This window comes from Dryobates pubescens, chromosome 13 (genome assembly GCF_014839835.1).
Source record: "Dryobates pubescens isolate bDryPub1 chromosome 13, bDryPub1.pri, whole genome shotgun sequence".
In the NCBI taxonomy this organism is placed as follows: Eukaryota; Metazoa; Chordata; class Aves; order Piciformes; family Picidae; genus Dryobates; species Dryobates pubescens.
The window spans coordinates 5,788,519-5,801,763 of NC_071624.1; the positions used below are offsets into that span (position 1 = coordinate 5,788,519).

General features: G+C 43.3%; 1 protein-coding gene across 1 annotated transcript in view; it reads left to right on the forward strand.

Moving 5' to 3' along the window:
• MYO7B (myosin VIIB) overlaps window positions 1-13,245 on the forward strand; it is a 47,533-nt gene that overhangs the window by 25,580 nt on the left and 8,708 nt on the right. The window contains exons 29-41 of the mRNA XM_054166605.1: window positions 1,040-1,166; window positions 2,520-2,639; window positions 3,622-3,795; window positions 4,692-4,919; window positions 5,358-5,525; window positions 6,119-6,236; window positions 6,323-6,449; window positions 7,154-7,323; window positions 7,997-8,178; window positions 8,827-8,954; window positions 9,479-9,636; window positions 10,092-10,245; window positions 12,161-12,316. Of these exons, the coding sequence (XP_054022580.1) occupies window positions 1,040-1,166; window positions 2,520-2,639; window positions 3,622-3,795; window positions 4,692-4,919; window positions 5,358-5,525; window positions 6,119-6,236; window positions 6,323-6,449; window positions 7,154-7,323; window positions 7,997-8,178; window positions 8,827-8,954; window positions 9,479-9,636; window positions 10,092-10,245; window positions 12,161-12,316 (2,010 nt within the window). The remainder of the gene's footprint in view (window positions 1-1,039; window positions 1,167-2,519; window positions 2,640-3,621; window positions 3,796-4,691; window positions 4,920-5,357; window positions 5,526-6,118; window positions 6,237-6,322; window positions 6,450-7,153; window positions 7,324-7,996; window positions 8,179-8,826; window positions 8,955-9,478; window positions 9,637-10,091; window positions 10,246-12,160; window positions 12,317-13,245) is intronic.

Sequence of the window (13,245 nt, forward strand, 5' to 3'; positions counted from 1 at the left end):
GATTGTTGAACATCTGGCTTGCTGCGTGTTATCAACCACTAGAAGAAGAAATTCTGCTTACATGCTCAGACCTTAGGCCAAACATGACATGAGGATTTGACAGAAGCTGTTGATTTTGACCTGATGCTGTGGATTCATTTTAGCTCACTTCAGCTTATGCAGTACTTTTCTGTATCAAAGTCCACAGACACAGGCCTTGCCTTGACCTCAGTCATCAGTTGCATTCCTCTCTACATAGCTGCTTTGCTTCAGTCAAAATGCTCACCCAAAGCAGGTCCCTAGCTGGCAAAAATTGCCTTCAATCAACGTATCGCAACAGCCATGAGCTAAGAGAATATGTACTCCCTCAGACTATGTTTCATCATGTGTCCTATCTGTGAACAAAACCCACATCCACCTTGTGTTGTCCCACATTTTACTTGCCAAATGTGTGTTCCAAGAGCCTGGAAATGTTGAAATTGGTTTGTTTCTATGCCGATTTTTGTGTCTGTTTCCCATATGTCATTGCTGCAGGTAACTTGCAGTTTTCAGAAGCTCACTCTGAGGCGCCCTTTCCTCCATTCCTGTCCAAGGACTCATTCTAAGTTTACTAAAACTAATAATCAAGGTGTTCCTCTATCCTTATCCCCAAGTCCACATATGAGCAGACAGACAAGAGCCATGAGATACAAGCCACATACTGTAAGAGAGCTTAGAGCAAGTTTCACATGTAGAGGGACATGGGGATGACCCAGCAGTTGTTATCCCCACACAGGACCTCTGCTCATCACAGGAGGTAATCCAGCATGGAAATTGCACATGAACTGCTTGACATACAATGAGTGGCAAAGGACATTACTTGTACTTTGAACCTTTTCCTGCCAAAGCCAACATCACAGTTATTTCAGTACATTACAGGTGGTCTCCTAGTGAACGTGGTTAGACCTAGCTCAGAACTAATTCTTCATGCTGCAATCATGCCAACCTTGCAGTGGAAATGTAGCCAAAGACAGTTCATACAGTGAATCACTATCTGTTGCTTTCACATGTTTTATTACAGAGATGAGATTTATTGCCAGATTTGCAAACAACTCACTGAAAACAACAACAGGAGCAGCTACGCTCGAGGCTGGATCCTTCTGTCACTTTGCCTCGGTTGCTTTCCTCCTTCAGACACATTTGTGAAGGTACACTACTAACCTGTCCTACAGCAGCTAAAATGCAGCTGGTTTCTTGTGTGTTTTGCTGTTTTGATACAGCTAGCCACAAGAACCGCCTGCCATAGCACCTGGTGCTGTGATTTTAGCAGAAACTCTCTTATCTGACATGCTTCCCAGGGAATTTAAATAAATGATTGCTGTACTCACATTTAATTCTCTTTCATTACATGCCATACAAACTGGATTCTGTTGTTGATCACAGTTCTCATTTTAGATCTGTAATTTGCAAAGAATATGGCAAATTTTAACCTCTCCAGTTCTGCCTTTCCAAAAGATATCTCCAGTTACAATCCTAGTGATTAAATATACTCAGAAAGCCAATATAAAAATCGCCCCCCATATTTTACCAGTTCTTACCCTATGTGTCAAAGCCCTACAAAATCCAACAGATATTTGGGCTTTTATTCATTAATTTCCAAATTTAAATGAGTGATAAATACACTTCATCACAGGAAACAAACAAACAACAACTTGTGGCTCCAACTTGACATCAGCCTTCCTCCTAGATCTTAGAAGCAAACAGGATGCATATATATACCTGAATCTTCAGCCTTGCTTTACTGACACCCTAGCTCAAATTATTAATCTCATCATAAATGCTGCTAAATGGACACTACTTGGAAGAAATCAGACACAAGCCATAGACATATTTTGACACCAGTCTTCATCCATAGGCTGTGAACCATGCAGAATTCATGAAAGACATAACCATACCTTATCCCTAGGAATATTCTTAATCATTAAAATAACCAGGTGACTGACCCATATTTGCACTGAACAGAAGTATCTAAATACAAGTCCGTGCCTACATCGTGTTATCCAAGGTATCAGAGCCATACAAACATCAAAACCTCAGTTTATCCGATCCTTCTTTTCCATAGTCCAATCTTAATCATGGACTTTGACTATTGATGTTGTCAGAGAATTTAGTAAAACTAAAATTAACCATCATCATCAGTCCTAACCTGCAATTATCCCTCGACTCAGCACTTTTGTTCATACAGAATGTTACAGGACTTCAGACTCTTCAATTGGAAGCAGCAACCCTTGCTCTAACCTAACAATAAGAATAAAGTTTCCACTGTCCAGTATTTCTTGTGTTGTTAAACATGGTGAATAGACTGACCAAACTCCACAGAATAAGGGAAAATCTGGTGTCTCAAACCCCCTTTTTCAAAATACCAATTCCATCCCTAACCTTTAATACTTTCTTGTGAGCTGTAAGCTAACTGATCACTCTAGTCCATTAGCTGCATAAGGTTTCTAATATTTTATGAACATTGGTGTTTCCTAACTCATTTTTATGCCCTCTGCATGTAGTACCTGTTGAATTTCATCCACCATGGGCCCACAGGCTATGCTCCATACTGTGCTGAACGTCTGAGGCGTACCTATGTCAACGGAGCACGGACTGAACCTCCAAGCTGGCTGGAACTTCAGGTAGAAACTCCTTTTCTGCTTTATTATATTGATCTGTGTAATTTTAATACTGGATTGTGTCTACTAACCTGTGCTAACAAACTTCCTAAGTCAAACACTTGGAGGTGTTCAGGAGGAGACTTGATGGGGTGCTTGATGCCATGGCTTAGTTGTGTAGGTGGGTTGGATTGGTTGAGGGGTTGGACACGATGATCTTGAAGATTTCTTCCAACCTGGTTTATTATTATTATTAAATTATGGAAGGCAATTAAACAAGGTGATTGAAAACCAGCTGTCTTGGTCTGAGCAGCTTCTCAGATAAATCTCTTCTGCCTATACAGTTAACCTAAGTCCAGTGGAGGATTTAAGTCAAAAGATACCAACACACAATTTGCAGGGAGATAACCTCCATCCAGTCAGGAGCCACCTTCTGAAGGAAGCTCTTGCTGTCATTTGTGAAAAGAACTGAGCAGGGCTTATGCTTTTAAAATGGAGAGAAGTGGTGTGTTTGACAGGACTGTATCACCCTCCTGGGAACTTTTCTTTAATGTCACCCTAGTAACTAGAATTCACACCACATACACCCATCATTCATTTGAAAGCCTAGGTTCAAGTGCTTCCTAAATCTGAGAAAGCCTATTGCCTAACACACCTTCCTTGGGCCAAAGTAGTTGCTGCACGCCATCTCTCCACTGATGGATGTGAAGCTCTACTCAAAAGTCATCAGGCCAAACAAGGCTCAGGAAAAGTCTTATCAGTCCACATTGTTGTGTGATAATCAGCACCCCTGAGCTGCAGGAAGGAGAGGATTTAAGTCCAATACTGCTCCAAGGATGTAATTTATATTCAAGACTCACCATGCATTGAAGAAACTGCGTGAGTGTTAGAGATTCACTTAAAGATTCCTGACTAGGGTATAGTGTGTGAAGCTCTTAAATCTAATTGCCTTCTTCATAGAAAAGTAAGGATTGTCCACAATTCATTTCTCTCATTTGACTTACAGGCAACAAAGCAGAAGAAACCCATTATGTTTAATGTCACCCTGATGAACGGCCAAAGCATCACTGTCCCTGCAGACTCTGCTTCCATAGCCAAGGAGATCTGTCAGTTCATAGCAGATAAAATCAAACTGAAAGATGTGTTTGGTTTCTCACTCTACATTGCTGTGTTTGATAAGGTAAAGTGTTGAAAAATAGAATGAAAGCTCCCTTCTCATTCTGTGGAGGTGCTGCTCTCCACCTAGCCTCATTGAGGACTCCCTCTGACTTTCGGAAGCACCCCTGTCCCAGTCCTACGCTCAAACCTAGTCTGCCTTTCTGTAGCAAGCCACTTACCAATTCCTTCTGTAGGCCTGCAAGGTTTCTTTTGCCAAGTCACATAACTGACTAGTGTCCCTGCTCCCATGCATGGGCAGTGCAGCTCTGTATTTTCCCCCATGTTCTGAGATCTCACCTGATTGTCACGCATGCAGCACTCAAGAACTGCTGGATCAGAGTGAAACTAGCAGATCTCACATACTAGGAATCTCTGCTCAAAGACGTATTTCCCACCTGTACACTGCTTTCTTGTTCTGTGTTACAGTGCCCCTATCATGTGGCTTTGAAAACCAAGGCCCTGGCCAGGGCTGCTGCTCTTAGCTCACGTGCTGGCATTTTAGTTTCTCCTTCCCTCTGCTTTGTTTTCACAGTAATGTTCTAAAACAGACACACAGAGCAGGATATCATCTTGGTGTTCAGAGTTCAGTAGCAAATAAATTGATTCAGAGATGGCATTTTTGTTTAGATTACAGAAGCACTTGCACGTGTGCTTAAGGGGCTCTACGGGAAAGCAAAGTACAAGAAGAACAGGAGATTGCAGACGAGAGCTGCTTTGTCTGAACTTCCAGCTTACTTTTCCCAATACCATCCCTGTGCGTAAAAATACACACCTTTACCGAAGTACAACTTGCAGAGCCATCTGCTTACCTTTGCAGAGTTCTTCCTGCTGTCAGGAGCCTGGGAGCCCGGGAGGTTTATTGTCCTTCACTCAGATCCAAAGCAGGCATGCCGGTAAATGCATATCCCTTTGTTGTAGGTCTGGTCACTGGGTGGAGGACGAGATCACGTCCTGGATGCCATCTCTCAGTGTGAACAACTGGTGAAGGAGCAGGGCACACATGAACGCAACGCTCCCTGGCGCCTCTACTTCAGGAAGGAAATCTTCACCCCCTGGCACAACTCCCAGGAGGATCCCATCAGCACTGATCTCATTTACCACCAAGTCATCCGCGGCATTCGGTTTGGAGAGTACCGCTGTGAGAAGGTGGGTCCCCCTATTCATCCTCCTAGTGGCAAAACTATATTAACATTTCCCACATTGAAAAGTAAAAATATGAAAGAAGTTTCTAGTGGCTGTGAACAATCCTTCTCTTCTTACAGTACAATTTCTGTCCAGGTGATTGTGCCAGCTGTCACACTGGCAGTTGTAATAATCTACAAATGCTGCAACTTCCAGTTCTTGTAGCAGCTGGAGGCATGGCCAAAGGAGCAATTTGGGTCCTTTTAAAATGTCTTTGCTAATAATTTCGTTGATGCTATCTATGATTACATGAAGTTTCTTTCTCCTTGTGCTGGATGACTGTCAAGAGTTATCCAGACAGAAATGGAGACAACCCTATTCCTAAACTGGCTTCAAGGTTGAATGAGGCTATCTGGACTTTGTAACACCTTTCTAGGCCTTTTAATGAATCAATTTTTTCAGGAGGAGGACTTGGTGGAGATAGGTGCAAAATATTGTTACATCCAGTTTGGAGAGTCCATCCACAATGAACTTGTGCAGAAAGTGCTCCATGACTGTATCCCAGTGAAACAGCTGAAGTCCAAGCCCCTGGAAAAGTGGGTGAGCCTTATAACCTATGCACATGCTAAGGTAAGAAGTTTGATTGGCTCTGCTGGGTAACCACTCTCAAGCACTAGCTTCTATTCCTTCACCATTTCCATTTACAAATACACAGTTAGGGGAAGAAGGAAAAACATCTCCATTTGTATATCCCAAATAGTTAATTAGGGCTGGTGGAGTGGACAACCTTTCCACTCACTCTTCCATGAAGGGCTTAGTGGGAGGAGGGCAGAATGAAAGATGTATATTTAAACACTGAACAGATTATCTTTAAAAGCTCTCTCCTATTTGACAACTGAGTCAGGATGGGTATGGGATGGAGTATTGGTTTTGATCTGAAAGTTGATTAACTGAATTATTTCTGTAGTACCCAAAGTGTGGTGGACTCTGAACAGATCAGTCACTTGGGATTTGAGTGAAATTTGGAATGTACATGCCTGTGGGTAGCCTCATCTGCATGCTGCTTAGGGAGGATGCTGATTTGACTTTCTCTAGGTACCCTTGACACCAGTGACAACAGAGTACTGCTGGAAACCCCGGGGATCAGGCCTGCTCTTTATTGTCCACAGGTCATGCAAATCAGATTTTACTGAGAAAATCTTGGGTGTCTTTTTATACTGCAGGCCACATACACACAGGACCATCTCTCCAGTCAGACAGTGAAGGAACAGCTTGTAGATTTTGCTCGCTTTCAGTGGCCTTTGCTTTTTTCAAGATTCTTTGAAGTCACTAAGTTTTCAGGTAATACTTGGAGCCAGGTAGTACAGGTCAGATCAACAGAGAAGGACTTGTATAGCATTGACAAGGAGTTTTTTCTGCATTTTCAGGTCCCAGCTTGCCCAAGAACCACTTTATTGTTGCTGTAAACTGGAAAGGTATCTACTTCTTGGACGAGTCAGAAAAGCAACTCCTTGAGCTGACCTTCCCAGAGATAACTGGCATCCACACTAACAGGCGAGTGCCCCAGAAATACAAGGTCTGAAGAAGGCATCTCTGTATTCAGAAAGGGTGGAAGTGTTCCTTCTCTGCCATTCCCTAGGTGATTTGATCTGAGCCTGGAAAGCTGGTTTAGCCTAGGTCTGGGAAACAGATACAGACAAGTTCTGAGCAGCTTGTTAAGGAAACAGTGAAACAGCTGATTTGATGGAAGGAAAGATGATCCTGCTTGGTTGGAAAAGTATAAGGACATACAGACATGCATTAGGGCAAGAATGGCTCAAATAACTAACGCAGTTCAACCATCATCAGTTATGTGTGCTGGGAATTCACAAACTGCTCAGGTGTAAGGGACACAAACAGGGTAACTGAGGGCTTGCTCAGGGCACACACCCTTGCATCAGATAACAGAGTCTTGTATATATAAAACATATCTCCATGAGAAGTATCACAGATTTAATTAGTTGCCCAGTTACTCCAAAAGAAGTGTGTTCTTTTGTCTGTAATGAAGCACTTTTGTACAAAACATGGTGAAGTCCAAAGTGAACCTGAATCACTTCAGTCCTTCACACCTACCAGCTTCTGAGAAGTCAGATTTAGAACTACCAGTACTCACTGTAAAGGAGTTGTTTGCAAGGAGGTGCAGGTACCTTGACTGTGCCTGCAAATGGGCCTGTACATTTTTCAGGTACTCTGGTAACAAACTGTTCGATTATATGTAGGGCAGTGAAGTCATTTGGACAGAGTTGCACTCTCATCACACTTCGTGCCGAGGAGTTCGTTCTAACATCTGTAAACAGTGTTGTCATTGCTGAACTGGTGGTCATGTTCCTGGAAGGCCTGAAGAAGAGATCACGATTTGCTGTGGCAATGCAAGAGAAAAAATCCCCAGGTAAATCTCACAGCTTTCCTATTGGATAGAGAAGAAATCTTGAGAGAACCCCTAGCAATTGTTTGAAAGAGCTCAGAGGGAGAACTTCAGCAAGAGCCCCTTTGCTTCATACATAGTGATGAGCATAACAATACAGAACACAAGGCAACGTCATTGAATACCTCTGCATACCTTTCCTTCCTCCTTATACTTCCATGCATGCTTTGCTTAGATTGTACAGTGCCCATCAATCCAATGATCCTGCTTAAGTAGGATGGTGGACCAGGGATTCCTGGAAATACTTTCACAAAGGTTGTAAACTGGAATTTTCTATGGGATATGGTTGTCTGGAACAGACAAGAGGGGATTAAAATGTGAACATTAACATCAACTACTTACAGCCACTGAGTTTCTTTCCATGCTTTGCTGCCAGATCTAGACACAAAGTCAGCATCCATCTGAATCAAATGGAGTTTTGCCATAGCCCTCAGCAGATTGAAGTCAGGTTGTCAGAAGAAATTGAAGTGATTTCTCTGAAGTGTTACTGGATAATTAGTCATATTTACATGAATCACTTTCTATTGCTAACTGAATTTAGGCCTTCAGAATTCGGGCCTTGTCTTTCATGTTGTAATCCCTTTGCATATTTTTGGGCTGTCAAGCCTGAACAGTAATCCCTTTTTATGTTTTCCAGAAGACCCTGCCATTCTGTCCTTCAAGAAGGGAGACTTACTAATCTTTGCTGAAGACAAAAGGCTGGATGGCAACTCTGGCTGGATCTCTGCCCAGAATGAAAGGACAGGCAAAACAGGGAATGTATTTTTGGAAGACATCTACATCATTCCTTCCCTCACAAAACCCTCTAGTCAACTGCTGGTAAGAAAAGCTGAGCACTCTCTTTGAAGAGACTAGAAGATAAATGATAACAACAATCTTAAATATGATTACATTTATAATTGGAATTGTTCCTCCAGAGTCAGATAAGTTCTGTTTCATTGTGTCCTGTCTGAAATCAAAACTAAACTTAGCCCAAACTCTTCAGTTTTAAGTAGAAGACTGTACGTGCACAAAAGCAATGACTTGCAAAAAAAACACTCTGTTCACCTTTAGGGATTTTGTAGCAATTACTAGAAATGGGTGGGAAGATGAATTTTCCTGCATTGGCACTGGGCTTAATTGGTGATCATACTTTATGTCTCAGGGGAAGCTCTGTTTGCTAACGACTTTGTCTTCAGTTTTAGAGCTTCAGTATATTAAGTACTGTGCTAACAAGTGAAAAGCTGAAAAGGCTGATGAAAAATACATCAGTGATAAGCAGGTGCATGGAAATTACTTCCTTGAGTTGATTATTCCCAAATTTTTCTTGAGTCTTGGAAAATGCTGCTTAGGGGACAAAAGGTCACCTGCAGCACACAGCATTTAAGTTTAGTGCACACCATCTGCTCAGATATGCTGAGTAACACCCATCAGTCTGTGCAGAGAACTGTATCCATATGACATCTCTACGTGGCGGTGTCATTCCAGAGTTTGCTGATGATGTCCCCAGACCAGAGGAGGACAGCTTCACGGACCTCCTTCATGGATGAACCTAAGGAGGAGGATCCCACAGTGAAGCCTTATACCCTAGAGGAGTTCTCCTATGAACACTTCAGGTGAAGCTCTCTGTGCAGCGTGCACCCTTAGAAAGTTCTTGCTGATATTCAGTGATCCTTAAAGCCTAGGATGTAAACCTACTTCTGATTGGGTTTCTTCACTTTGTTCCCTGTAATTGTGACCTCAGATGTGCAGAAATTCTGGCACATGGTTTACTTGTATCTTTTGTCTGCAGAAATGCAAAAGGAAGGGTAGAAGAACCCCAGCTGGACTTACTTCTTTCCAGCAGGCCCTACTCTTATTTCACACTTACTTCAGCACTTACCAGCTAGCAAATATACAGATCATCTCAGGTGTCAAAGGGAAAAATTAGTCTTCTAAAAACTCTTCTTTTGCCAAGTCCTCTGGATCTACACAAAACTACATTTTCCTGTTCTTGTTGACCTGCATAGTCAAAGGAGATACGAGATCACTGTCTTGTGAAAGAACTTGCCTAGAGATAAGTCTTTCTGATGGTGACTTCCTACATCTACAGCAATACTGATCCAGTAATTTTGTATTGCTTGCACTTGTCTCCATTCAGGACTCCTGAGAAGGAATCCATCAGCAAAGCTGTTCTGCAAAAATCCCGTGGGCGCAGTCAGCTGTGGGCACACTCCAAGGAGCCCTTGAAACAGCCCTTGCTGAAAAGAGCGTGCACAGACCCTGATCTTCGGGATTTGGCCTGTCAGGCCTTCACTGATATCCTTTCACTCCTCTCTTTGGGATATGAGAACACTGTGGAAAGAAGAGCTAGCTGCCTCCTCTGCTGAGATAATACTACATCCACATGATAGGCCATGCGTTTACATCAAAGTGGGGAGTATCTTCTGTTTCCCTTGTCTACAGAGAAAAGGTTCCTATTGCTCTACAAGGGTCCACATCCCCTGACAGCTCACTTAATTCAGAATGTGGCTTTAGGAGTGAGGTTTATTGCATATGCCCAGAGCAAGCAGCTAATGAAAGTACAAATCACAGCTAAGCAGTGACTGCTGCACAGGGAAGGTGGGTAGAGGACAGGCCCGGAATATGTTCCAGACTTTCCTAACAGTATTTGCTACTTAGACATCAACAGAGTCACTAATGTGTTAGGGTCTGGGTGAGACTTCCAATTTACCTTCCAAAATCGGCCTGCTTTTGTCCTTAACTGTGTTCACCTATCATGAAATTCATGGGAGACTATCCCTCAAAACAGACACACTCCTCTGTGGAAGTCACTGACCAGATATTTGTAGCAGCTATCCAGGAGGAGGTCTTGCGGGATGAAATTTACTGTCAGATTATGAAGCAACTGACCGAGAACAGAAACAGGTACTTGCCTGAGTGGAAACCCCCTGCTTCTGCAGAGCCAGGGCTCAAGTGCAGGTAGTGACTGGGATCCCACACAACGCTCTTGAAGGAGCAGGGGCAGAGGGAAAGGACGGCCAAATGCTGGAGTGACGCCTTCCTTCCCCTTTTTCCAGGCAGTACTGCAGGACTCACTTTTGCAGAGCATTCAGGACCACTGACTGGCAGTGAAAGGCCACAGAGCAGGACCATTACTCACCTCCCTTGAGCTGCTGGTTTTCTCCCACCAGCGCTCAGTGGTCACCTCTGTGCAGTATGGTGTGAGGTGGGCAAGGTGTTACTGAAGCCGTCTTACTCCTCAGGCACTCTGTGAAGAAAATATGGTAGTGCACAGAGTTCTTACGTGCTGTCTGTGCCTGCTCTGCCAGTCTCTGTTTAAGTGTCCCAGTGACAGCATTTCTCTCCCATAAGCACACAGTTCACAGTCTGTTACCACCAGTGAATACTTTTGAGTAGTTACATTGATCCATTTACACCACTGCCTTGTAGAACAGATTGGTTACACAGACCCGAAGTCCCTGAAACAGGCTGGTGTTTTCTTCCCCACTCATAAAATGATCATTTGACCTACTTTCCAGGGGAACTGAATTGCAAAAAGAAGCTGAAAATAATATTAATTATTAACAAAACGGTTTCTCTGTTTCTAGCTGCATTGTCACTGCAAAAGTTAGATAAGGAGCTTCTCTTTATTTCCTTTCTTACTGTTCCACAGAAACTAAACTTGGTGGAATTTCTACACTGTGTGTAACTATTAAATGTGCAGTAAATCTCACAGGCTATTTAACACAGTCTGTAACCATGGTGCCAGTGCCATGCCTGAGGTACGCTACTAATTTAGTCCTGTGGGCCATTCAGTGTTTTGAGAGGGATCACCGATGTGGAAAAAACAATGCTTGAAAGGTGGTTATTTCCATATATTTTCATTAGAACAGCCAGAACAACAAACCTTTCATTCTTCCCAGGCTACTGCACTGTGGACCATGTCCTGCTCTCACACAGACACAAACACTGCTGATCTATAGAGTATAAATGGGATTAGAATAGTGTGTCTTCATCTGCAAAACTGGGAAAGTAAATGGGAATAAAGAAGCCAGGACCTCTTTATTCAGCAGAGTCTGGTGCCCATTCAGAGGCAGACCTGCTACCTTTCCCCAAACCAAACCACTTAACACCATTTAGTGTCTCAGAGCAATCCTTGAGACACAGTTGAAGTGTTTTCTGCTCCTGACTTTGAAGGCATTATGACTCACCAACTCCTGGCTGCAGTGCCTTTCTTACTGATGAGAGTAAGATGCCAGTAAGAGCTTCAGCTGGCAGATTTCAGAGGTCCAGAGGCTGGAAGAACTGGCTGTATACCTGACAATGGTACAAACAAACTGGAGTGTTTAAGATCTGTAACTACCTCAATGCACCATGCCATCTCCATGCTTATTTTTCAGAGCAGGAGCAGTCAATTGCTTGCAAAGTGCTTGTGGCCTGAGCAAAGCTGGCTAGCACATAGGGCTGGTGAATACAAACAGCTGATAAAGCACAACCCAGATACATGTCAGCTAGAACAGCAACTTGACATTGGCTTTCCAAGATGATGGCACCAAGGTCACTGCTGCCAAGATTAGTGTTATATTGGACCTTATATTTATTCATGAGATCTGTGACAGTTGTGAATATTTACTAGCCAGCATTGTCTCTGTGTGCAGGCTGTGGTTGTTGCACAGAAAATGGCTGCTAGATCCCACGTGAAGACTGCTGATTTGCAGCTCTCAGCTGAACGGCACAACATGCCATGATGAGACTCTTGCTTCTCTTCCCTGTAGCTGGATTGTGGTCAAATGAAGAATTCTATGTGGCTATAGCAGAACTGTTTGCTTTGTGTTCACAGGTACAGCGTGACCAAGGGCTGGCAGCTCCTTTGGCTCTGCACTGGCCTGTTCCCACCCAGCAAGTCACTGCTGAAACATGCCCAGAAGTTCATCGAGACACGTCAGAAAGAAACACTGGCCCTAGAGTGCAGTCGGAGGATTAAGACAGTGATGAGGTAAATAATCTGACACAAAGCCAGCTCAAAGTGTGTGAACATCATTAATCAGGTTCCAAGCTAAGATACTGAGACTCCTCCTTTCCTCTCTCTCTTTGCTCCCTTTTTAAAAAGTGATCATTAATTCTCATAGGCACTGTGAACCACTAAGAGAGATGTGTGTCACAGTTTCACAGATTTTGCAACATTAAAAAAAGTTCAGCATCACACATAATCACCCGACTCCCAGAGCTGGGTATTTCACATGTGCTATGGGGCACACAGCTTGAAATGAAATCCTGTGTTGTCATTAATGAGATCCTGACCCTGCTTTCCTTTGGTGAGGCACTTGTCCCCCTTAAATCTACCTGAAGATTAGTTTTGAGTTTTTGAATCTCAGTAGCCCAGAGCTGTAATTGTGCAGCTACAATTACTACATTTTACTCAGAGTGGGGGTGGCACTGCTGAAGTCACTGACACATACAGAGTGCTAATGGGGTCCTGTTGGCTTTCTGGTGGTGAAGCAAAGCAGATCCATGCTGGGAAGAGAGAATCAATACAATCAATTCCTGTTCTTAGAAGAAACTCAAATGAACAAAGCCCTGACGCTTACATGGCTGCTCACAACACAGCCCCTCACAGTCCACTACTAGGCATTACTGCAGTCCTAAGGAGGGTTGAAGCACCAAGGCCTCCAAACCACAGTCCTTCCTGAACTTTTCAATGACTTGATGTAATGAACATGGCACAACCAGAGGGAGTGAAAGGACTACCAGGATTTCAGGAAGGATCACCTAGACTAGGAGAAAAGGTTTCTCTAGATTCCTGCAGACACTGGAATTACCCAGCTTGACACTGAGAATATAAGTGCTTTGGCTTCAAGGTTAACCCCAGCCTTCTCCCATTTGATGCTGCTGTGGCTGCCTGCCACAGACCTCTTCAGTAAAGAA